This window comes from Garra rufa, chromosome 20 (genome assembly GCF_049309525.1).
Source record: "Garra rufa chromosome 20, GarRuf1.0, whole genome shotgun sequence".
NCBI classification, from domain to species: domain Eukaryota; kingdom Metazoa; phylum Chordata; class Actinopteri; order Cypriniformes; family Cyprinidae; genus Garra; species Garra rufa.
In genome coordinates, this window is record NC_133380.1 from 21943786 (window position 1) to 21970595 (window position 26810).

Here is a 26810-nt window from a genome sequence, read left to right on the forward strand (position 1 = left end):
GTGGGGACATCAAGTGTGACAGAAACATATTCTGGAAATACATTTCAGCGGGAAGAAGTGGAAAGTTGTCATAAGCAGCAAACATTTCTTTTCAATCTAACTTATGATTCATTTCCACCAAGACAGTAATCCAATGCACATTATGTCCACATTTGAAAGGTCATGTGTTATGTGGAATCAGATCTAAATTGTTAAAATTGGAACTACCTGGAACAAATTACAGATGGATGGATGGTATATACATAATTACACTGTATCCAAATAAAGAAATGCCAAGGAAATAACTTTTAGTATTTATAAAAAAGTAACATTTTTGTTAAAAACAGAAGTACCAAAAGCATGTGGATAACTGTGGATATGAATATGAATGAATAAATGAATAGACTGAGAAATCCTCCTATATGGTTTACGTGTCAAACAAACAGCCTGTTATCATCAGTAAGCACAAAAAGCTTTTGATCATGACGTATTAATAACAGAATAATGTACAGTCCTGCAAGGTTTTTATCCAGAGAACCAGTACTAAAAGAGATAAGACTGCTGTTTAAGACACAGGAAGCTCTGCTGATGTGAGAAGACCTTTGTTTGGTCTTTCTGTGTCACAGGCACAGATAATTTAATACACCACTGGAATAAAATAATTCAACTCCCCAAGCCAGATCTCTTGTCAAAGTCAAGAAACCGATGCTATTAAGCAGCCAGTCCTTCAAAAGCTCCTGGAGAGTGAAGGATTGATGTTTGAGAAAATACTGCATTCATTTCAAAGAAATGCGCAGCTTTAAAAGAAAGCACAGTGGTTCACGCTTCACTTTTACAGTTTTAGGAGAGAGCGGGGTGATTTGACCACGCATTTTTTGAGTTTTTTATTTTACTAAACCTGTTTTTTTTTTTGTTCAAGGACTCATGCTTTTTGAGTCTGAACAATTAAAGACAAATCTGAAAAAATATCATCCGTGTTTGTGCTTTAGGGAGTTATATTGAGTTATATTATGGGGCTGTACTGTTGCATGATGTTAGCTCTAAATTGCTGCATACAAGCTGGTGGAAGTGGGGTCATTTGAGCCAAAAGTCCTGGGGTAAGTTGATTATAAAATCTGTGATTGTGATTATAAAATATTCTTTTACTGTAATTCTATGGGATATTTCATTAATTTTAGACTAAACATTTAAGATTGTATTCTTTGTTTTGAACTAGATTTTGTTCTAAAATATTTAAGCCTTGTTTATTAAATTTGGCCTTCGAAATTGTGAAATGTATCTTTATAATAAAACTTTTAAATTATCCATTCCATGCTATTGTCCAAACCTTTATCCTTATCAGTGTCGTACGGAGCTGGATCCTAATCCAATGTCTTGAGCCACAGGTGGGGAAACTCCTTGGATGGATGTCCAGTCCATCACAATGCTTACACATGGATTTTAAGTATCGTTTTATTGAATTTCTCCTCCTTTGATATAAAATAGCATGAGGTGAAAATGTTTTACATCAGCATACTCAGTGGCACAATTTAAAGGGGTCATCGGATGCCCATTTTCCACAAGTTCATATGATTCTTTAGGGTCTTAATGAAAAGTCTCTAATATACTTTGGTTAAAAATTTTCAATAGTAGTGTAAAAAAACACCCTTTTACCTTGTCAAAATCAGCTCTGCAAAATTTCAGCTCATTTTAAGACATGGCCCCTTTAAATGCCACCGAGCTTTGCTCGGCCCGCCCCTCTCTGGGACTATGCTTACTTTAGCCGCATTTAGCTGCATTTAGCCGCGTTTATCGGCGAAACTTGCCAACAAGCACATTATTAAGAAAGGCCATTTGCAAAGATGCATAAAAACCCTTATACTCACTTCTGCTGTGGGTGAAGCTGCATCACGAATGATTCACATGAACATAGATGCATATGTAGATCGGGATTGGCACTTTCCATTTAAAAACGAAAGTAAAGTTAAACCTCTGAGTCTTCAGCGGTTTAGATGTCGGTAGTAAATGACTACTGCTATGTTCATTATTACATCCAACAACAGAACATCTCAATCGCTCAATTAGAGTCTTCTCTGCACCTGAGTCACACAATGGCAATTGTATTTGGACTGTTTCAGCTCGGTGAGGGCGGGTCTAAGGTAAGACACTAATGTCAATCAAATGTGTTTCGTCACAACGACAAGAAGCTAAGAATGACCTGATTTTAAAAAGGGGATATTACTTTTAAAGATAAAAAAATACCACTGTGCGGATTTTTATCATTGTAGGGTGGTTGTGTACACAAACTACCAACACACATTAATGTTCAAACATGTAAAAGTTAGTTTTGCACCCGATGACCCCCTTTAAAGGGTTACCCCACCCCAAAATGCATTTTTGTCAATAATCACTTACTTCCATGTCGTCCCAAACCCGTAAAAGCTTCGTTCGTCTTCGGAAAACAAATTAAGATATTTCTGATGCAGCTCTCCGATCCTCTCATAGACAGCAATGTAATTAACACGATCAATGTCAACAAAAAAACTAAAATAACGACTTTATTCAACAATTTGTCTCCTCCGTGTCATCCTAGCTCCATTTTGGAGCGTATCCGTTGAACACAAACAGCGTACGCTGTTCAGTGTCGGCTGCGTCACACGGATACGCTGTTTACGTCGTTTACGCTTTGATTTGAACGGAAACAGCGTATCCGTGTAACGCAGCTGAGGGTGACGCGGATGAGACGAATTGTTAAATAAAGTCGTTATTTTTGTTTTCTTTGCGTACAAAAAGTATTCTTGTAGCTTCGTAAAATTACGGTTGAACCACTTATGTCATATAGATCATTTTACCGATCTCCTTGCAACGTTTCTGGACCGTGTTGATTACATTGCTGTCTATGAGAGGGTCCGAGAGCTGTCAGAATGCATAAAACATTTCTTAATTTGTGTTCCGAAGACGAACGAAGCTTTTACGGGATTGTAACGACATGGGGGTAAGTAATTAACACAAAATTTTCATTTTGGGGTGGAGTAACCCTTTAACTCCACGTGGCTCAACTTACCCTCTCCCTAGGCGCAATTTACCAAGGGACACAATTTTGAGCCAAGCGACAACTTTTTTTTTTTTTCTAAAGCCATATCTTGAAAGCAGTTTATTTTAGATCCAAAGCGATTATTTCTGTACTTTTTTACGTACATATTTAAGTTGGACCCATTACTGTCATGTGTTCACTTTAAGTAAAAACTGACTCCCCTACTTGCATTTGGAATATAAGTGCATGTACAAGTGCTCATCCAGTATTATATCTAAAATGGCATAAACTGACATAAATTCAGCTAATTAGAAACAGATAGAAATGGATAAAATATGACTACTAAAGCATATGGAATGATACAGTATTAAATCTAAGCAAAACAAAAACGTAATCTTACAATGCGACATTGTCTTGGCGCATCCTTCTTTGAAATCATAAATCCAAGTGTTTAATTATACCAGTTTAGAAATGTGACCGTATTAAATTGCATAATGATAGAGTTCATGACAAATTTACAGACTTCTGGGTTGAAGGGTTTCTTCACACTGCTGCAGGGTTGTGTGTCAGCAGTAGAGGGCGTGTCTACATTGTGCCAAAGGGGGACGTCTATAGGCTCCCATTGTTTTCCATTACACTAAAGCACTGTAGCTCATTACACTAAATATATCATTGCTGTAGTCTGTAAAACTGCCTGTTTTGTTCATACTTTAAATTATGTAGCTATAACAAAGACTAAAGGGACTTTGGCTATAAGTAACATTAATAGAAAAGTCATTATAGTCAATATTTAACATGATGATTTCAACTGGTTGCTGGATTTAAATGATGTTCATTACTAACTAAAATAAATAAGTAAACAAAATTGATGGAATTGCTGTTGTAAAGAAATTGCTATTTGAGATATTCACCACAAGATGGCGCGTGGGAAGTTGTTGACCAAGAAACGAGAGGGCTCATGCTGTCTCCTGACGTTTAACCTTTTTTCAGTCTCATCTTTTCATCGCTGTTGATGTAACATCATGTTTTCCTTGACTCTTCATGAAAAAGACATTAAAACATTTAAAAATATAAGCGTATTTTAAATTACTTTTTGGTTGAAATGAATTATAGCTTGTCTATGTCTCCAGTGCTGAATACCAAGTAGAACCATACTAGTTTTGTTCAATCAAATAATAATAATAATAATAAAAAATGAAACATCAGACATTACATCATTCTGGTCTACTGTTTTAAAAATTCATACATGCCTAAGCATCATTCATAAAAATATGCTATATGTAGTTATATATAAATTATAATTTAAAATCATCCCAACAGTCTACAAAGGCTAATGGTTAAAGAACAACTACAATTTGTTCAAGGCAATCTTGAAGTAAACTGAAGAAGAAAACTGTAAAAATAATAATAAATAAATAAATAATACTATATCATAAATAATATCTATATTTACTATATCAAGGTTCTTCGAGTTTTTATAACAATTTTATGTATTAGTGTTTTGGATTTTAGTGGATAATACATTAAGGTATGTTAGGATGGGTCCAAGGCTAGGGTCAAACTGTAATTGTTAGCGTTTAAGTTATAAAACATAAATCAAATCAAAAATCTGATTAAAGGAATAGTTCACTCTCCCAGCAAAAAAAAAAAAAAAAAAAAAAAAATCCTGATAATTTACTCACCCCCATGGCATCCAAGATGTTCATGTCTTTCTTTCTTCATTCAAAAAGAAATTAAGGTTTTTGGGGAAAACATTCCAGGATTTTTCTCAATATAGTGGACTTCAGTATGGATCAACGGGTTGAAGGTCCAAATTGCAGTTTCAATGCAGCTTCAAAGGGCTCTACATGATCCCAGCCAAGAAATATGGGTCTTATCTAGCAAAATTATCGGTTGTTTTCTAATTGTAAAATAAAAATGTAAATACTTTTTTAACCACAAATGCTCATCTTGCAATAGCTTGACTTCACACATTGAAAAGATCACATGTGTTGGACCTTCCATTTATCCCCATTTAAGTCCACTATATGGAGAAAAATCCTGGAATGTTTTCCTCAAAAACCTTAATTTCTTTTCGACTGAACTGAAGAAAGAAAGTTGAAGTCAAAAGTTTACATCGACCTTGCAGAATAAGAGGGATCATGCAAAATGCTTGTTATTGTTTATTTAGGACTGACCAGAATAAGATATTTCACATAAAATACGTTTACATATAGTCCACAAGATAAAATAATGGTTGAATTTATAAAAATGACCCGTTCAAAAGTTTACATACACTTGATTCTTAATATTGTGTTGTTACCTGAATGATCCACAGCTGTGTTTTTTTCTTTTTTTTTTGTTCAGTGATAGTTGTTCATGAGTCCCTAAACAGTCCTAAACAGTTAAACTGTCTGCTGTTCTTCAGAAAAATCCTTCAGGTCCCACAAATTCTTTGTTTTTTTAGCATTTTTGTGTATTTAAACTCTTTCCAGCAATGACTGTATGATTTTGAGATTAATCTTTTCACACCGAGGACAACTGAGGGACTCTTACTCTTACTATTACAGAAGGTTCAAACGCTCACTGATTCTCCAGAAGGAAACACGATGTATTAAGAATTTGAAGATCAGGGAAAATTTTACTTATTTTGTCTTCTGGGGAACATGTAAATGTCTTCTGTAGCTTCTGAAGGGCAGTACTAAATGGAGAAAAAAAAAAAAAAAAAAAGATATTTAGGCAAAATAAGAAAAATGCACACATCCTTATTCCGTTCAAAAGTTTACACCCCTGGTTCTTGATGCACAGTTTTTCCTTCTGAAGCATCAGTGAATGTTTGAACTTTCTGTAACCTTCACAAAATCATACAGTCATTGTTGGAAAGAGTTTAAATACACAGAAATGCGGAAAAAAACAAAGAATTTGTGGGACCTGAAGGATTTTTCTGAAGAACAGCAGGCAGTTTAACTTTTTAGGAAAAACAAGGGAATCATGAACAACTATCACTAAAAAAAAACAGTTGTGGATCATTCAGGTAGCAACACAGTATTAAGAATCAAGTTTGTGTAAACTTTTGAACAGGTTAATTTCACTTGTGGACTATATGTAAACATCTTTTATGTGAAATTGGTCAAATAATTAACATTTTGCAAATTCTGCAAGGTGTATGAAAACTTTTGACTTCAAGTAGATATTTTAAAGATGACACATACTAAATAAGGAGACAACGTGAGGTGTGTTGCTTTAGAAACCAGAATACATTGCTCTACACACCAGCTGATCTGTTTAACCCAACTGATGCAGACAGATTTAATCCAGATAACCTGAAGTGTAGGTCAGTGATTATAATAAGCATTGCCTGAACCACAATTCTGCTGACCAGTCATATGCTAATCTATAATCTGTCTTTTAAAGGCACCCAAGCGGAGTGTGCTCAATTTCCCAGACCAAACAAACCGACAACAAGGGGTGGAGAAACCAACTTTTCATCATGAATGGCACAGAGGGACCAGACTTTTACATTCCCATGTCCAATGTGACTGGCGTGGTGCGCAGCCCTTATGAATACCCACAATACTACCTGGCCTCACCGCTGGCATTCTACTGCGTCGCCGCATACATGTTCTTCCTCATCGTGACCTGCATTCCCGTCAACGGCCTCACGTTGTACGTGACCATTGAAAACAAAAAGCTGCGAACCCCCCTGAACTACATCCTTTTGAATTTAGCTGTGGCTGACCTCTTTATGGTGTTTGGTGGATTCACGACTACCTTCTACACCTCCTTACATGGATATTTCGTGCTGGGACGTGCCGGCTGCAACCTGGAGGGTCTCTTCGCTACTCTAGGTGGTGAGATTGCGCTCTGGTCTCTGGTTGTCTTGGCAGTTGAGAGATGGGTGGTTGTCTGCAAGCCCTTCACCAAATTTCGCTTCACGCAACTCCACGCCACCTTCGGTGTCGCTATTTCTTGGACAATGGCCTGTTCATGCGCCATACCGCCCCTCCTCGGATGGTCCCGCTACATTCCAGAGGGCCTGCAGTGTTCGTGCGGAGTGGACTATTACACGTTGAATCCTGAGACTGAGAATGAGTCTTTTGTGATCTACATGTTCGTCGTGCACTTTTCAATCCCTCTCACTATCATTTCTTTCTGCTACGGCCGTCTGCTTTGCACTGTCAAGGTCGCAGCCGCCCAGCAGCAAGAATCGGAGACAACCCAGAGGGCAGAGCGAGAAGTTACTCGAATGGTAGTCCTCATGGTCATTGCTTTCCTCATATGTTGGCTACCCTACGCCAGCGTCGCCTGGTATATCTTCACCCACCAGGGGAGTCAGTTCAGCCCCATTTTTATGACCATCCCAGCTTTTTTCGCCAAGAGCTCGGCACTCTATAACCCGCTCATTTACGTCTTCATGAATAAGCAGTTCCGTCACTCCATGATGCTAATACTGTGCTGTGGAAAAGATCCTTTCCATGATGAGGAGGAAGGAAGTTCCACCTCGAAGTCCAAGACGGAGACATCATCTGTCTCCAGCTCTGAATCTTCTGCCTGAGGGTCATCCTCTAGGCTATTTGCGGAATAAACAGTTCAGCTGTCTGCAAACTATGACAGCTACTTCCCTGTATGGACATATGGAAAATTCTGGCATGGCAGATAAAATTGTATACTAATATTTCAGCGGACAGACATTTCAGTACAGGTCAGATTGTGGATGGGAATATAAAATATATTAATATTATTACAATTATTATTATTATGTGACAAGAACAGCACTTTATTACTACTTCCAATTCTATTCATACTTGAGATTCTATATATATTTGAGTGCAGATTTTATTTTATTTTTGATTTAAAAAAATCCTTTATTAAGGATAGGGCTGGGTTTTGACACAAATTTCACGATTCGATTTTATTATGCTTTACAAGCTTGTAAATCGATTTGATTAAGTTTGATCAGTTATTTTGGATATATATCAGGAACAGTACACTGGACGTTTTCTCAAAGAAAAAAAATCTAATGCAGTAAAATATACAGTCAGTTGATACTTCATTACTATAAGTTAAAATGATAATACTAAACTAAGCTAAAAGTAGGAATATAGAAGAAATATAAACATTTAAATGGTGCCTGTCATAAAAGCTTGACGGATTTATTTAAACTTAAATATAAAGAACAGTAAAAATTATAATGAATATGTTATATGGTGCACATATATAGCAAAATGCTCCTCCCAGAGCTTACTAACGAGTTTATGGCCACCTAATGTTTTTTTTTTTATAAGGTAAATGTGACCTTACCTGACATTGTTTACAAGCCATTATATTGAGGTCTTAACGTGGTTGAAACACCGAATGAGCGATTACATCAGACAGAGTATGGATTTCGGTAAGTTGTACTCTTTCTTTTAACATATCTTTGGGTGTTTATTCAAGTTTATTTCGTGCTGTAACTGTATCAAAGCGGGAGGAGACGATCATTTGAGGTGTGCGGCTCTTAAACTGAGGCACTACAGCGATCTGTCACTCCTCATTAAACAGCGCCAGAACGATATTTATTCTTTTAATATTGGACTAAAATGAACAGAATTTGAAATCTGAGACTTTATTTCATATTAAAATTAACAAACCACAAAGCTTATTGCAATTTATTGGATGGAAGGCTCGCTACAATATTTTGGTCATTTACTGAAAACAGGCTCGTCTTTCGATTCTTGGGATTTAAGAATTTTAAGATAGTTTAGTAAAAATGAGAATCAATTCAAATCGAGAAATGGATATTTTTTACCCAGCCCCTTACGGTTTCTGCAAAAAATAAGCAGCACAAATTAACATTGATATCAGCATATTGATTTCTGAAGGATCGTGTGATGATGAAAATTCAGCTTTGACATCACATGAATAAATTACATTTTAAAACATATTAAAACTGTATAACTTAGTTTAATTTAGAATAATCTAGTTTCGTGAATTTGAGCAGAATAAAAACGCTACATACCGCCAATGTACTAGGTATATTAAGTAACATTATAGCTGAATATTGATTGTTGCAAAAATGTATCCGCAATGTTACCTTATACCAGCTGCAAGAGAATGTGCTAAATAGGATTGAGATAAATACAAGGGTATTCAATGAATGAAACAAAGAATCACTTTTTTATTAAATGTAACTGACTGCCAAATACAACTACAAACAAACTCACTGCCTGTCATGTTAGCAAGGAAAATTAAACATTTAAAGTTCAATCAATGTTTCCTTGATTTGTATTGCCGTTTTAAGGTTTTTGCACTATGCTCTCTGGAAACAAATGCCTATGAAACTCTGTAAAAATGACCTTGAGGTAACTATAGCAACCTAGAAACCTCCTACCCTCCCCCTGATGTACAGCAGAATAAAAATTCAAACCTGCATAAACAGAAGTAAAAGGCACAGGCGCTAGCCTAAGATAGATAGATAGATAGATAGATAGAAGTACTGTAGTGCACAGTACATTGGTTTTTGTTCGGATCTGGATGTTGGGAAGTCAGCATACTTTTTCACGGCAGGAAAGCAACAGTGTCTGTAGCTTACGTCACTCCAATGCTTTTTTCATTCTCCAAAATGTAGGCCTTCTATTCTTGGATGCAGCAGTGGGACTAAAATGAGGTCAAAATAACAGCCATTCATACCAGGTAGCTCAACTAACACTGTCATTCCAGGAATGAATCAACTACTTTTATTTCGTGCCAGATATTAGAGAGCTGTCAGTCGCACGTTGTTCTTCCGCAGAGTCACCTTTTCATGTGTTAAAATCATGAGTTCCACCTTTTCAATAGATTTCTGTAGACCAAATTGTACAAGCATTAGCTAAACAGTTTTAACCCCCAGATTTTGTTGTGCAAAGCTGAAAGTTGAATAAAAATGCATAAGGATAAAGGTCCTCAAAACACTTATCTTGGCCAGGAGTGTTTATTCTTATTCTATAAACTTATGTTGTTGAAGCAAGGACATACTAATTCCCTCTGATCCCTAACCACTTTATCCCTACTTTTGCTGCAGAGAACAAAGTACACCTGATGCATTTCTCGTTTTATGCATTCACATCATTCTCTTTAAGCTAGAGTGGAAGGCTCAGTCTCTTATTCATCTGATAACCCGAGAGAAGGAGTTCTCACTGGATTTTTAAAAAGCTGTCGACTCCGTGGGTAGTGTATTGAATCTCTTTTCCTTCACCTTTTGAACTGCCAAGAAGATAAAGAAGTCTTTGTTCTCTCCTCCTCTTTATTTTCCAGACATGTTGGCAAAGTGTTAGAGAAGAAGCTAGTGCAGTTAAACACAGTCTCTACCTCCCACACGCATCCATCTTGAATAAATTTTCGCAGTCCAAGTTATCCTCCGCTTGACCCGCTAACTAGCCTATTTCCTTTTTTGCGGAAAGCTTGAGAAGTATAAGAAAGACCATCAAGATGTGTATATATACTGTTTTTATTTTTTGAACATTATCATCATAGTTTTTATTTCATTATCCCTTCATTCTTTTTAAAATGATCACCTCTGAATGTACACATACTGCAAACTGTCAAAAATATACAAACGAATGCAGGCTTGTGCTATACTCTGGTCAAATGTCTAAAAAACAGTGGCACTGGGGAAGAGAAAGAAAATAAAAGAGAGAAAGGACATTGAAAGTGTAAAGACATGCACAGTATATGTCTGAGCACCACATTGACTGAGCTGCTCGGTGCATGAGAGGGCTCTCTGTAACAGAAGGTTTCGTAATCGGACAGTAGTCCAAAAGGCTGTCCTTCATAAAACCAAACGAAAGAAAAAACAAAAAAGAAAACACCAAGAATGGTACTGTTAGGCACATAATCGTTTTCTTTATACATAGTTGTCAAACTCTGTAGAACTGCTAGCAGATTTATAAAAAGGGTCATAAAAGAAACCAAAATGACACTTCGATGGAAAGAAACAAAATCATTCTTCTGCTGTTGAGAGTTGTAAAGATGTTCAACCATGAGAAAACACCGGATTTCAAATCAATAATTTAGTATCCAGGGTCTGCGCAGTCCTTGGACGAAGGCTCGTGTGGACAGTGGGTTCTGGGAATGGCGTCCTTCAATCAGATGCTGAGGTCTTTGGGGCTGTCTTTGTAGGCCGTCCTCTTCGGCTCAGGTACGTTGTTGTTGGCTCTACTGTAATTGGATCTGAGCGTGCCTGAATACTCACTCAGCTGGGATTCGTCCTCCTCTTCTTCCTCATCATCATCATCGCGGTACCCCCTAATGGGAGACAGGTCTCGACCTAGACTCCTTGTCCGGTACGAGTTTGAAACCGGAGACTCGTCTCTACGGTATCCGTCCTGTCTGCCCCCACTTCTCACAGGAGAGCGGCCCCTCAATAGAGAGTTGTAGTTCCGGAAGGCTGAATCCGAGTCGGGTGTCCGAACGCGGGGAAAGGTGCCGTCACGAGAAGCCCCGCGGAGAAGGGACGAGTCTTGGTAGGCTCGCTCCATCGGGGAAAGGTCGTCAAAGTAGCCAGGTGGCTCTCTCGGTAGGGTGCCTTCCAGATCGAGCCGGTCCAGGGACGCCGCCAAATGTGGAATGCTCTCAAATCGCGACTGAGGCTTTGGAGGAGGAGGCTCTTTTAAGGTCACATCCAGCCCCCTGTCGAACTCACCGTTGTAGGGTTTATCTGAGGAAGCCATGGGACGTCTCGAGGGAGACTGGTATCTGGATCGTTGAGGGGAACGGTAGGGGGATCTACGGCGGTAAGGAGAGCTGCGGCGATAACCGGATCGGTGGGGTGATCGCTGAGGTGAGCTGTGTCTGCGAGGAGAAGATTGGTGATGGTGGCGTCTATCCGGCGAGCGACCGTGCCTCCGGTCGTATCGACTGTCCAAGGTGTTCTCAGCGCTCCGAGCTCTGCGCCTCTCTGGGGAGCGGTGCTTCCGGTGGTGATGGTGGTTCTGGTTGTGACTGTGGTGGTGGTGGTGGTGGTGATGGTGTGAGTCATCAGTGCTGGACTTCTTCTTGTCGCCCTTCCTCTTGTGAGGCTTTGAGGTTCCACTGTCCTTGCTGTGCCCCTTGCTCCTGCTCTTTTTCTCAGGGGAGCGGTGTCGGTGGTTGTTGTGGCGGTGGTTTGACCGGTGGCCGTGCTCCCGTTGGCCCGACTCCCGCGCCCTTCTGTCGTCATTTCGTGATGGTTTGTGAAGATCTGGTGGATAGCTGGACTCCGATGGTGGGTGGGGCCGACTTTCGGGAGGAGCTGCGTTCACTTCCGAAACAGTTTGTGCACCGGCGCTGAGGCCGTTGCCGTCGTTGATGCCGTCTGTAAGATATGAGTAATCATGGGTGAACTCAGTTGTTACATACTGCCTGAACAAGTGTCATGTTTGTGATGGATCTTGAATGTGTCTTTATCATCACTATGTTTTCAAAGCTCATATTGGTTAAGCTCTTACCATGATTAGTTCACCTAAAAATTTTAATTCTGGCATTAATTACTCAACCTTCGGTCATCCACGGAACACAAACTAATATATTTTTGATGAAATCCGAGAGATTTCTGACCCTGCATAGACAGCAACGCAACTACGTTCAAGGCTCATAAAGGTTGTAAGGACATTGTTAAAATAGTCCATGTGACATCAGTGGTTCAACCTTAATTTTATGAAGCTACGAGAACACTTTTTTGTGTGCAAAGCAAGCAAAAAGAAAGACTTTATTCATTATTTTTGTTTCTTTGCATGCAAAAAGTATTTTCGTAGCTTCGTAAAATTAAGGTTGAACCACTGATGTCTCAAATACTTTTTAACAATGTCCTTTCTGACCATTTTGGGCCTTGAACGTGTCAGTTGAGTTGCTGTCTATCTAGAGTCAGAAAGCTCTCGAATTTCATCAAAAGTATCTTAATTTGTGTTTAGAAAATGAACAAAGGTCTTATGTGTTTGGAACGACATGAGGGTGAGTAATTAATGACAGCCTTTTTATTTTGGGGTCAACTATTCCTTTAAGTACGTTTACATGCACTTTAAAAGTCTGATTCCAGTCAGACTAAAACAACAGTCATAGCTGGAATCCACTACATGACTTTTGCTCAGATTTTTGCAGTCAGTGCTTGCTGACAAACGTTAAAGCCAGTCTACAGATTTTGGTCAGTCGGACTTGACAGATTTCACAGAAAATCATGTAATGCATGATTGGCACAGCTTCCGATTATAACTCCATCCAGTCGGAGGATATCAAACCGTATTTGATATGAGTCAATTGATTTTGAGTCCATTTTAAAACACATTGTTTTCATTTGTCATGCATCTAGCAACAAGCTGCATGTTTCTGGGTTTGTTGTACATGAAAGTCTGGTAATGTGAACATCAGTTCAGTGCATTCCAGCTTTCCATCCTATTTGTTTAACACTGTGTCCTAACCAGACGCGACAACGAAACACGATAGGATCCCTCAAATATCATAACCATTCAAAATGGACAAGTTAATAATTAATTTAATGAATATTAACCCCTTTTAAAAGTACTTACTGAGTGGCTGATGCCATCTTTGTCATGGAAAACACTTGTTGGTTCGCATTGAGTTCGCAGGTTTAACATACAAAACTCATTAGACATTTTAAATAAAGCACATAATGAGTAGCTGAGATTATCACTGTTTTAGGCTACAATTACAATAGTGCGTTTTCGTTTTAAAACATAACTTTTACTATGGTTACACCTGTCTCCGGGATTTTTAAACCTCGAAAACTGAGACTTTCAAAAACATTGCAGACCCCGTTTTAGTTTGAAAACATGCAGGTAGATGCCCTAATTTTTAGATGGTGGACGTGTCTACATGCTTGGAGCAGTCGAATTGGGAATCTACCTATACATATCTATGGGTACAACAATGAGTATGAAGGATATGCAGAGCGAATGTGGGCAGTCACGGCATCATTTTCAAAAGTCTTCCGCTTTGGTCCGTTTACACTGAAACGCAACCCCGGAGTTTTAAAACTAAGGGGCCGTTTACACAACGTTTTCAGCTAAAAAACGGGAAACTTTTTATGTGTTTTGCCCAAGTGTGCCACACGAGTCCCGAAAAGTGAAGCCAAAAGTTTTCGATTGCCCCCCAGTGGCCGGCTGCAGTATAGGTCATAAACCCCGCCCTCTCCATGTTATCTAATGGGACGTGAGACAAACTAAATAATCGAATTACACTTCAAATTATTTTTTTCCAAAGATGGTTTCCATCGTGTGAGGTAGTTCTTATAATGCTGATTCATGTTCAAGTGTTCATTTTTCTAAAAAGTTTGCTTTTAGGTAGTTATTTGATGCTATAAAAACGGGGTGTGGTGTCATAATTGTGATCTTGCGATTGCGTCTGCGGAAGTTTGGGCGGGACTTTGATACCGCGGCTCCACCTCACGACACTACTGCGCAGACTCTGGCTCCAAACGAATCTCTACTGCGCAGACTCTGGCTCCAAACGAATCTCTACTGCCCAGGCTCTGGCTCCAAACGAATCTCTACTGCGCAGACTCTGGCTCCAAACGAATCTCTACTGCCCAGGCTCTGGCTACAAACGAATCTCTACTGCCCAGGCTCTGGCTCCAAACGAATCTCTACTGCGCAGACTCTGGCTCCAAACGAATCTCTACTGCGCAGACTCTGGCTCCAAACGAATCTCTACTGCCCAGACTCTGGCTCCAAACGAATCTCTACTGCGCAGACTCTGGCTCCAAACAAATCTCTACTGCGCAGACTCTGGCTCCAAACGAATCTCTACTGCCCAGACTCTGGCTCCAAACGAATCTCTACTGCGCAGACTCTGGCTCCAAACGAATCTCTACTGCGCAGACTCTGGCTCCAAACGAATCTCTACTGCCCAGACTCTGGCTCCAAACAAATCTCTACTGCGCAGACTCTGGCTCCAAACGAATCTCTACTGCCCAGACTCTGGCTCCAAACGAATCTCTACTGCGCAGACTCTGGCTCCAAACGAATCTCTACTGCGCAGACTCTGGCTCCAAACGAATCTCTACTGCCCAGACTCTGGCTCCAAACGAATCTCTACTGTGCAGACTCTGGCTCCAAACAAATCTCTACTGCGCAGACTCTGGCTCCAAACGAATCTCTACTGCGCAGACTCTGGCTCCAAACGAATCTCTACTGCCCAGACTCTGGCTCCAAACGAATCTCTACTGCCCAGACTCTGGCTCCAAATGACGTAATTTCCCCTATGATGGCAGCGGCCATATTGAAACGCTTTGGCTTCACTTTTCTATATGGAATGGAGCGGAGATGCGTCGTCCATCTTTTTTTACAGTCTATGGTTTTGTCTGTTCGGCTTTTTGGCAACTGAAAACGCATAATTTTGAAAAAGGGGTTCAAAGTGCAAGTTTTTGAAAACGTCACCATTATCGTTTCCATGTAAACACCCAATACGGGAATCTTTGTGTAGTATGGACGGAGATAGTTTCTGAAACGCAGTGAAAATGCCAGTGTAGACAAGGATCGTTTTCATTTTAAAACACCATTAAAAAAAAAAAAAAACGCACTAGTGTAAACAGTGCCATAGATTGTTGTTATTGTTCCAGCCCCGATGTCAGAAAATGGAAACCGTTTCTAAAATAGAAACTTCGAGTGTCGTTGTTGCTTGGATTTACATGAACAACGCAAGTGAAAAACTTTCTAGTTTTTTTAAATGTAGCCTAAAACGGGGTCTGCAAGCGTTTTCAAAAGTCTCAGTTTTCGAGGGTCGAAAACACTTAAGTAATGTAAATCAAGTTACGAAAATGCACTAGTGTAAACGTAGCCTCAGTGTAAAAGGACCAAAACAAAGACTTTTAAAAATGATGGCATGACTGCCCACATATTCGCTCCGAGTATCCTTGACGACCTTGTAAACAATAACATTATGCTCATTATGAATAGTCAAGTGACATTTGTGTAGTGTGGACAGAGATAGTCAGAAAATGGAAACCGTTTCTAAAATAGAAAGTTTGCGCGTCACTGTTGCTCGGACTACCATAAAAAAAAATATCTTTTCTTGCATGTCATGGCATGGCATCGCATGTAGTTAGGACACGGTGAAACAGAAATAGCACTAGTTTGCTTCTGTGAAATTGGACTAACCAATCTGAATATTGCAACTGTAGCATGGCTTTGTCCAATATGTGTACATATTAACCTAATTACAATTGGCCTTGACATTGTGCTTCAAAAGGCAGAGGTTATGCACAACCATTTTTTTGAATTACTTAAAAGTATTTGAGTATTCTTTGCCATGTACTGTATACTTGGACGGACAAATGATGACTTCAGCTTGACTGTGCAGAAATCTGCTATAACTGTGCATGGTAGCGTACTTACTGATTCTGTTCCTACCCTGAATGTGTTCAGGCAACAATTAAGAATAGTTTAAGTGCTGAGGCAAATGATGAACTCATGCATTTGATGCTTTTACAATGCTGTTCAAAAGTTGAAATATCCAGATGGTCACTGGCTTGTGAGAGACATGTCTATATGATTAGAAAAATGGATGTAACAAACCTGAGTCAAAACTTGCAGGCAAACCTTTCTGTTCCCACGACTCTTTTCTGAAGTTCAAAACTAACATACCTAAATATTCTCTACTTTTTGTGAAAGAAACCTAACATGCTGAAGATAAGACAGGGATCCAGAGTCAAAAAAAAAGTTACCTGTACCAGTTAATGGCTTTGGTTGGTGGCAAACGTCGACAAAATAAAAACGCATGACAATAAAAAATAAACAACACCCACTAATAACAAAAAAGAAAAAGAAAAATTGCATTCACTGATGAGGTTCTCATTTCGTCTGTGGGGATGTCGACAAACTTTAAATGCAAGAATGAACCCACTCATTCAGGTCACAATGTCAGGAATGGCCAGAGCACTGGCAATGCATTCTGTGTAAATGAACTTGCAAGGGACAGTACAGTTGAGTGGAAGCCACAGCACAGAAAACTGCCAGATATGTGATGAGACGGAACACGGGATCTACAAACCGTGGTCTGATTTTGGTAGAAAGCAGGCTCTCCTGTCTTTTCAGATCTCATACAAGCAGCGACTTGGGGAGCAACCATCGCTAGGGGTGGAAGGAAGAGCCCAGAACAACAGAAAAAGATAGATAAACAAAAAAAAAAAAAAAAGAAGAGAGAGAAGCAGAGTATTTAGATCCCTTAAACAACAGTCGTGAGAGAGTTATGCTCTTTTGCAATGGAAACAGTGTTTATTTTATCAATTAGTCAAAGATAGAGATTGTCCATAAAACGCCCCCACCCTTGAGTGAAAAATCAACAGTAACAGAGAGAGAAAGCCGGAAACGCTCACACACACGTACGTACACACACGCACACATTCTCACCCAGCAGCAAACCAACCCAAAGACAGTGAGATGTGGATGCCGTAACAAGCTTATGTGCACAAACACACACACCATATGAAGCAGTTTACATTGCAAACAGAAAGTAAACCAAAAAGTGGTGAGACGTGGAAGAGAAAAATGAGAAAAACAAGTACAAAATGGTATAAAAATATACAACCTCACAGAGATATCATGTTGGTGCGGGAAAGGACACATTATATCACATTCTGAACTTGACAAAATACATGAATGAGCATCTTTAAATGGTCAAGACCGAAAACAAAGGCATATCAAATAAAAATAAAAAATAAAAAAAAAAACGGTGGCAAATTAGTACATGAATTTTCCATAAATATTATGGAAATTGACAAGAAAGAAAAAAACACATTTAGATATTCACTGACATCATGCGGCACTGACATTATGCTCAATAAGTGAGTTGCTTTCTGTCTGTAAATGAAAAAGATGTAACGTCCGATAACAATCCGTTAGATGCAACCCAAAAAAAACTGATTATGGAATGTGGAGTTTAGGAACCATTTGCATCGTTCGCAAAAAGAGGCAGTTGACATGTACAACGTGCAAAAAAAGATCCGTGAATATGTGGAATACAGTATTGTGAGTTCGGACCGAAACGGCTAATGATTTCAGAACGCGTTGTAGTCATGGAGTCTCCTTAAAGACTCTTCTCAGTAGCTTACATTCACCTTCAATAAATATCATAAATATGTTACAACTCACTGACATGGTCGTGCCACCTCAATGGAGGAGGGCACGACGGAGTTTATCATATTTTTTTTCTTTTTCCTCTGAAAAACAATAAACGTATATCCAGTTTTAGAAACGTTAATATTTCTGCTTCTTCGCTTTGCGCTTTTTTTAATCTTGTGAAGAATTACGAAAAGCATGTGCCACAACCACCACCCAAAAGCCACATATCCCATAGTCCCCTAGGCTAGCCCAGTGCACAGAGGCAAGGGGGGCAAGAGCAGCAAGTGGAAGGCCCATCACCCAGGAGGAGGTCAGAGGAGAGGGCCAGTGCGCAGAAAAGAAGAGGTGGTGGTGTTGCCGACCCCCGTTGGGGGGAGAACTCCTCAAGGGGTGAAGACAGGGGAGAAGGGGATGTTCTCGTAGATTGACCCACCATATTCTGGCACCGAGCCGTCCCCCCTCCTTAGGACCAGGTGGACTTTTCGGCCACCGTTTTTGATCAGTTCAATGGCACGGGCGTGCTTCATGCCCTTGGTGCTCTCCCCATTGATCTCCAGGATCTCGTCTCCAACCTAGAGAGATAAAGAGAGGAAGAAAGGACGTGGAGAGCATAAAAATAAGGCGGAGGAGCCTATATTTAGCGGTGACATCCAGTAAACACCGCCACGCATAGAGAAAGCTAAAGATGAAGAGGAAGGTAGAATTTCCTTTGTTCTATTTTCCTCTCTGCCTCTGGTTAGCTGTCAGAGCTTATCGTCAAGGGAATACCGTTTCCACAAAAATGGGTCTTCGGCTGACAACTCGCTGCGCTTCGCAGAGTCCCTGCGCTACCATCCTCTCATCTAACTTGCAGAGGCGGGTTCTGAATTTGATTTGTTAGCATGTGCTAATGGAAAGCTAATTTTTCTAATCTTATTTGTTTTAGAAAAATCCACAGTTTAAGAACACTTCTATGATGACTATGGTTATAGTCTGATTATAGAATTTGTTAGGGGAGCAAATGATCAAATAAATAATAACTTTAAAATAATTTAATTTAATTTAACCTATTTAATATAATATAATGTTGCAATTATTTAAATGATCAGTGTATTTTAATTAAATATAGAATCATTTGTTAAAAAATGTAAGTTAAAATTATTTCTTCTATTAAAATTTAACACTTAAAACATTCATAATATAATAATTATATTGTTATTGTTATTATTAATAATAATCTAATGTTTCATTTATTAAAATTCATAATATAATATTAAAATATATTTAAAAAAGATTAAAAAATATATATTTTTAAATTAAATAAAAAATCATTTAATATTTAAAATAAAATAAAAATATGAAGTTTCATCTATTAAAATTCATGTAACACTTAAAATATATTTAAAATTAATTCATAATATCAGTGTATTTATAAGTTAGTTTTTATCTATTACAATTCATCTAACGCTTAAAACATTCATAATATAATCAAATATAATATAATCAATAATAATAATTTAATGGTTTATTTATTCAAATTGATAATAAAACATAAAATAAAATATATTTAAAATCAATCATTTAATAAATAAATATATAATAATTTAATTTAATATTTAAAATTAAATATAAAATTCTGAATTTTCATCTATTAAAATTTATCTAACTTAAAATATACATAATAATATAATATAATAATGCTTATTAAAAATTATTATAATAGTTATTGTAATAATTAAATTATTATTAATAATATAATGTGGCATTTATTACAATTCATAATACAATATCAAAATATATTTAAAATCAATAAATATTTATATCCATTTCAATGAAGTATATAATCATTTAATTTAAAATTTACATTTTTAATGATGAATTTTCACTTAATAAACTAAATTCCAAATAAATAAATAATAATTACATTATTATTATTATTATTATTATTATTAATATAATGTTGCATTTATTAAGTCATAATATAATAATAAAATATATTTTAAATCAATAAATATTATTTATTTTATTTAAATATACAATAATTTAAAATGTAAAAGAAAAGATTTAAAAATGATGTATTTAATTTAAATTAATTATAAATAAATAATAATTATACTATTATTATTAATATAATGTTGCATTTATTAAAATTAATTAATTTAAATTACATGAAAATTATTATTATATATTATTTTAATATATAATCATATAATTTAATATTTTAATTAAAATTAACATTTCATCTATTAAAATTAATCGAACACTTAAGATATTAATAAATAAATAACTGAATTATTATTATTATTATTAATAATATTGTATTTGTTCAAATTCATAATATATTATTAAAATATACGTTAAATAAATAAATATCATATATTTTAATTAAATATACAATAATTTAATTAAAAATTTAAAGGAAAGTTTTAAAAATTATGAATTTTCATTCAAATTAACAATTATGAATAAATAATAATTATATTATTATTAATATTATAATGTTGCATTTATTAAAATTCATAATATAATATTAAAATATATTTACATTCAATTAATATTTTAATTAAATATAATATTTTATTTCACTTAAATATAATCATTTAATTTAATATTTTAATTAAAATTTAAATAAAAAGCATTTAATCTATTAATATTAATCTAACACTTAAAATATTCAATATAATATATTCTTAAAATTCTTATGTAATTTAAAATATAATATTAAAATATATTTAAATAAAACAATATAATAATTATTTCTTTATGTTTATTAGTTATACTTAAATAAAAATGAAACTAACAGCATTTTAAGACCACTCATACAAACGATAGCTACCTATCAAAACTAATCCTTGTGCAATCCTAGATGACATAAGTCAAAATCAATCAGTTTCAGATTCAAGTATGATTAAATCCTAACACGTGTGTCCTAATTCATAACTGCACATACCCTCATCTTCCCGTTTCGCACGGCTGCTCCGTCCTCTGCTAGTCTCAGCACATACAGGTCCATGTTGTACTCTCGACCCCCTCTAAGGCTGAAACCGAAGCCTTTGTTGTCCCTCTCCAGATCGACAGAGTAAAACTCAGCATCCTAAAACACAAACACATATTCGCCAAGGTCAGCGATGAATCTATAATCACATCATTTTTTTCATCTAGGCTCCTATTTCAACAGAGGAAATGAAAGCACCTGCAGGGAAGTCACATGTATTAGATAGCAGAAGCATCAGAGGAAGAGCTTAAATAATTGATCGGACGCTGAAGGTATTTTAGGTAGGAAAGGCTGGACAAAGCCATCGTGAGGTACTAACAAACACAATACCACCATAGAATCACGAAACCTCGGGTGTAAAATAAGTCATAATGTGAGTTTCACAAATTCGCTTCGATGTTTAGAACAGTTGGCCTTGTTTTGTTTTTGACAGTTTGTTTGACTACTGGCATGCCCTCTCTCGAAGGCCCAAACATCTGAAGGAGTGAGTGATGTACCTGATTTGAAGGCTGTGTTGGAGCTGGAGGGGGTGGAGCTTGTGGGGCTTTGAACTCAAAAGACTCCTGTTTTGGTTTGGTGTTGTTTCTGGGTAAAAAAGACAGCAACAAAACTTTTGTAAAATTATGAGCACTGACATATAGTAGCTCTAGTATCACCTGGTGACTCTGAATTGAGTTTGTAAAGAATTGCAAGATAAAAACTAAATTCTGAGTAAAAAAAAAATCACAATTGTGAGTTTATATTTTACAATTCGAAAGTAATAACTCACGATTTTGTGTTATAAAGTCAGAATTGCGAGATATAAACTCAATTCTGAGAAAAAAAAAATCACAAATGTGATATAAATGTGCAATTCTGAAAAAGATTGTGACTTTATATCCCACAATTCTCACAATCCTCGCAATTGTGAGTTATAAAGTCCAATTTTGAGGAAAAAAATAGACTTTTCAGAATTGAGTTTATATCTCACAATTCTGAAGTAATAACTCACGATTTTGTGTTATAAAGTCAGAATTGCGAGATATAAACTCAATTCTGAGAAAAAAAAAAATCACAAATGTGATATAAATTCGCAATTCTGAAAAAGATCCCAGTTGTGACTTTATATTTTTTTTCGCAATTCTGACTTTTTTCTCTGAATTGCGACAAACTCGCAATTGTGAGTTATAAAGTTCAATTTTGAGGTAAAAAAAATAGACTTTTCAGAATTGAATTTATATCTCACAATTCTGAAGTAATAACTCACAATTGCGTGTTATAGTGTCAGAATTGCATGATAAAAACTCAATTCTGATAAAAAAAACAACAACTGTGAGATACAAACTCACAATTCTGAAAAAAGTCACAATTGCGAGTTTATATCTCGCAATTCTGACTTTATAACTTGCAACTGTGAGTTTATATCTCGCAATTAGTTTTTTTTTCGCAACTGTGAGTTTATATTTTACAATTCTAAAGTAATAACTCCGATTTTGTGTTATAAAGTCAGAATTGCGAGATACAAACTCAATTCTGAGAAAAAAAAAATCACAAATGTGATATAAATTCGCAATTCTGAAAAAGATCCCAATTGTGACTTTATATCCCACAATTCTTACTTTTTTTTCGCAATTCTGACTTTTTTCTCTGAATTGCGACAAACTCGCAATTGTGAGTTATAAAGTTCAATTTTGAGGAAAAAAATAGACTTTTCAGAATTGAGTTTATATCTCACAATTCTGAAGTAATAACTCACAATTGCGTGTTATAGTGTCAGAATTGCATGATAAAAACTCAATTCTGATAAAAAAAAAAAACAACAACTGTGAGATACAAACTCACAATTCTGAAAAAAGTCACAATTGCGAGTTTATATCTCGCAATTCTGACTTTATAACTTGCAACTGTGAGTTTATATCTGGCAATTAGGTTTTTTTTTTTCGCAATTGTGAGTTTATATTTTACAATTCTAAAGTAATAACTCCGATTTTGTGTTATAAAGTCAGAATTGCGAGATATAAACTCAATTCTGAGAAAAAAAATCACAAATGTGATATAAATTCGCAATTCTGAAAAAGATCCCAATTGTGACTTTATAGCCCACAATTCTTATTTTTTTTCGCAATTCTGACTTTTTTCTCTGAATTGCGACAAACTCGCAATTGTGAGTTATAAAGTTAAATTTTGAGGAAAAAAATAGACTTTTCAGAATTGAGTTTATATCTCACAATTCTGAAGTAATAACTCACAATTGCGTGTTATAGTGTCAGAATTGCATGATTGTGACTCTACGAGTTTAAACTCTGCGAGTTTATATCTCGCAATTCTGACTTTATAACTTGCAACTGTGAGTTTATATCTCGCAATTAGTTTTTTCTCGAAATTGTGAGTTTATATCTCGCAATTCTTACTTTTTCCCTCACAATTCTGACTTTTTTCTCTGAATTGTGAAATATAAACTTGCAGTTGTGAGTTCTAAAGTCCAATTTTGAGGAAAAAAAATAGATAATATTCTCATAATTGAGTTTATATCTCACAATTCTGACTTAACTCACAACTGTATGTTATAAAGTTAGAATTGCTAGATAAAAACTCAATTCTGAGAAGAATAAAATCACAATTGTGAGATACAAGCTTACAATTCTGAAAAAAGTCACAATTGTGAGTTTGTCGCAATTCTGACTTTATAACATGCAATTGTGAGTTTATATCTCTCAATTAGTTTTTTCTCACAATTCTTACGTTTTCCTTGCAATTCTGACTTTCTTCTCTGAATTGTGAGATATAAACTCCCAATTGTGAGTTATAAAGTCTAATTTTGAGGAAGAAAAATTGACTGTTCTCAGAATTGACTTTTTTCCCCCCACAATTCTGACTTTTTTCTCTGAATTGTGAGATATAAACTCGCAATTGTGAGGAAAAAAAATTATATCTCACAATTCTAACTTAATAACTCACAATTACATGTTCTAAAGTCAGAATTGTGAGATAAAAACTCAATTCTGAGAATTTTTTTTTTTTTTACAATTGTGAGATATAAACTCGCAATTCTAAGAAGTCACAATTGTGAGTTTATATCTCGCAATTCTGACTTTATAACTTGCAATTGTAAGTTTATATCTCAAAATTCTTACTTTTTCCCCGCAATTCTGACTTTTTTCTCTGAATTGTGAGATATAAACTCAGAACTGCGTGTTATAAAGTCAGAATTGCGAGATAAAAACTCAATTCTGAAAAAAAAAAAATCTAAATTGTGAGATATAAACTCGCAAAGTTTATATCTCGCAATTCTTAGTTTTTTTTTTCTTGCAATTCTGACTTTTTGTTCTTTAAATTGCAAGATATAGTAGCTCTAGTATCACCTGGTTTAATATTTTGCTCTCAAATTAAGTTTATTAATTTTTAAGTGTGACTTAAAAGTCCAATAGATTTTGGAAGTGCTTTACATTTTTAATGTGATTTTCTTTCATGAATGAATAATGAGTATCCAATAAGAATGTAACATGAATTAAACAATTTCTTTAAATCCAGTTCAGGTGTGTGCTGTGTACCTTGGCTCAGGTGCAGTTTGCTGTTGAGGTGTGTGTGTGGTAGTTATGGTTGCAATCTTCTCAGCGTTGGTCAGCAGTGATGCATTGGAGGACTCTGCGGGAGGAACATCACAAATGGTAAGGAAGACAGAGAAGCCTCCACATTATTACCCATAATGCATCTGCAGTGTGTAAGTGTACCCTGCGGACCGAGTATCAGAGGCCCATTTTCCATACATCAAAACATTAGCACTAGTGCACCGTGTAAGCGCACTCCAGCTGGGTAGCAGGAACAACGGCACATTCATCATTCTGCTGTAGCCTTCGTCTCACAGATTACATTATAGCCTAATGCCCGAAAACCATGCAAAGCCGAACACCCAATTTCTTGTAATCGCATATTACCATCTATCCTCACATTAGCAATTACAACAGCTTGCGTTAAAGGAGTAATTCATCCACAAATGAATATTCACTATTATTTATTCACTCTCACATCTGTGTAATTTGAGAAATGTATACACTGTTGGTTTGTTTTACCTTATCAAGTGTACTGATTTATTATAGGTTACATATAATATCAAAGACTTATGTACTCTCTCTGTCTACGTTATTGGAAACTTGCACAACAAACTAAACTATTATAACAGTGAAATTCCTAATAGTAATTCCAATAATGCCAAACTGCAATAAAGTTTCTCTATTAAAAACAACAGCGGTTCAGACTTGCTGAATGACACTTTCATTTAAACCCAACATCTCACATGGAGATTGCTAAACTGCAGCTTAGTTGTTTGTCAGTGTTTTAAGATAATTGTCTGTGTTTGGTTGCCAGATTGCAAAAATCAAGCCAAACATTACCAGAAAAAAAATCCTTTTAATAGAAAAGCTCTGATTTGGGGACTTGGACTATTGATATCTGGCAACCGCGCACGAAAGCTTGCATAGTAGAGGAGCGTACAGCAGTCTGCAATAATATTTTATCTCCTTTTCATTTTTTGGATGAAAATAAAAAGAGATTTTGGTAAGTTTTAATTTTTAACATTTCAGTCTTGCCTTTATTGTTTATTGATCTAATTATTGCCTCGTCATCGTCTCATTTTAGTTATGGAAAAAACAGCTTGCCAACAAACGTGTCATAGTTTTCGTTAACGAAATGAACACGAAATAACTGCACTGTTATTTGTTAGAGTTTACATGTTTGAATTCAATTTAAGACCTCAAAAAGGTCAGATTTAGGAATTGATTTAATTTTTGAAGAAATAATGACGTTTTTTATTCTTCTGAAATAAGTCTCTTATGTATGGAAGCCCGTTTCTGGTAATTGCAACTTTTTATCTCACAATTTTGACTTTTTTCTCGCAATTGAGAGTTGACTTACTTTTTTTCCTCAGAATTGTGTAAAAATAAAAAAAAGTCACAATTCTGAGATATAAAGTTGCAATTCTAAGAAATAAAGTCGCAATACTGAGAAATAAAGTCGCAGTTCTGAGAAATTAAATTAGAATTGTAAGATAAACTCCAAATTGCGAGTTATAAAGTCAGAATTGTGAGATATGAAGTCAAGTTAGAAGTTTCTATCCAAGTGTTTGTATCTTGCAATTGTTTTCCTGCAGGACTTTTTTCCTGCAATTGCTAGTTTATATCTCGCAATTCGGACTTTTTTCCTCACAATTGTGAGTTTATATCTCGCAATTCTTACTTTTTTCTCGCAATTGCGAGTTATAAAGTCCAATTTTGAGGAAAAAAAGACTGTTCTCAGAACTGAGTTTATATCTCACAATTAACTCACAATTGCGTGTTATAAAGTCAGAATTGCGAGATATAAACTCACAATTCTGACTTTTTTTCCCTCACAATTGCTAGTTTATATCTCGCAATTCTTACTTTTTTTCTCACAATTGCGAGTTAGAAAGTCCAATTTTAATGAAAAACAAGACTGTTCTCAAGATTGAGTTTATATCTCTCAATTCTGACTTAACTTGCAATTGCGTGTTATAATTCAGAATTGCGAGATATAAACTCACAATTCTGACTTTTTTCCTCACAATTGCTAGTTTATATCTCGCAATTATTCCTTTTTTTCTCACAATTGCGAGTTATAAAGTCCAATTTTGAGGAAGAAAAGACTTGTGTTCTCAGAACACAACTCTGTTCTCAGAGTTTATATCTCACAATTCTGACTTAACTCACAATTGCGTGTTATAAAGTCAGAATTGTGAGACATAAACTCATAATTCTGAAAAAATAAGTCTCAAATGCGAGATGTACACTCGCAATTCGGAGTT

The 26810-nt window shown here is 36.1% G+C and overlaps 2 protein-coding genes across 2 annotated transcripts in view; one reads left to right on the forward strand and one right to left on the reverse strand.

Moving 5' to 3' along the window:
• Positions 1-6418: 6418 nt before the first annotated feature.
• rhol (rhodopsin, like) lies at positions 6419-9217 on the forward strand. The gene has a single exon (XM_073826110.1). The coding sequence runs from the start codon at positions 6462-6464 to the stop codon at positions 7524-7526; it is 1065 nt and encodes a 354-aa protein (XP_073682211.1). The 5' UTR covers positions 6419-6461; the 3' UTR covers positions 7527-9217.
• A 1203-nt stretch (positions 9218-10420) lies between these two features.
• The window catches only part of magi1b (membrane associated guanylate kinase, WW and PDZ domain containing 1b), a 125531-nt gene continuing 109141 nt past the window's right edge, over positions 10421-26810 (reverse strand). The window contains exons 19-23 of the mRNA XM_073825504.1: positions 24544-24637; positions 21511-21598; positions 20969-21112; positions 18473-18611; positions 10421-12281 (exon numbers count right to left, since the gene is read on the reverse strand). Coding sequence (XP_073681605.1) covers positions 11074-12281; positions 18473-18611; positions 20969-21112; positions 21511-21598; positions 24544-24637 — 1673 coding nt within the window. The 3' untranslated portion in view covers positions 10421-11073. The remainder of the gene's footprint in view (positions 12282-18472; positions 18612-20968; positions 21113-21510; positions 21599-24543; positions 24638-26810) is intronic.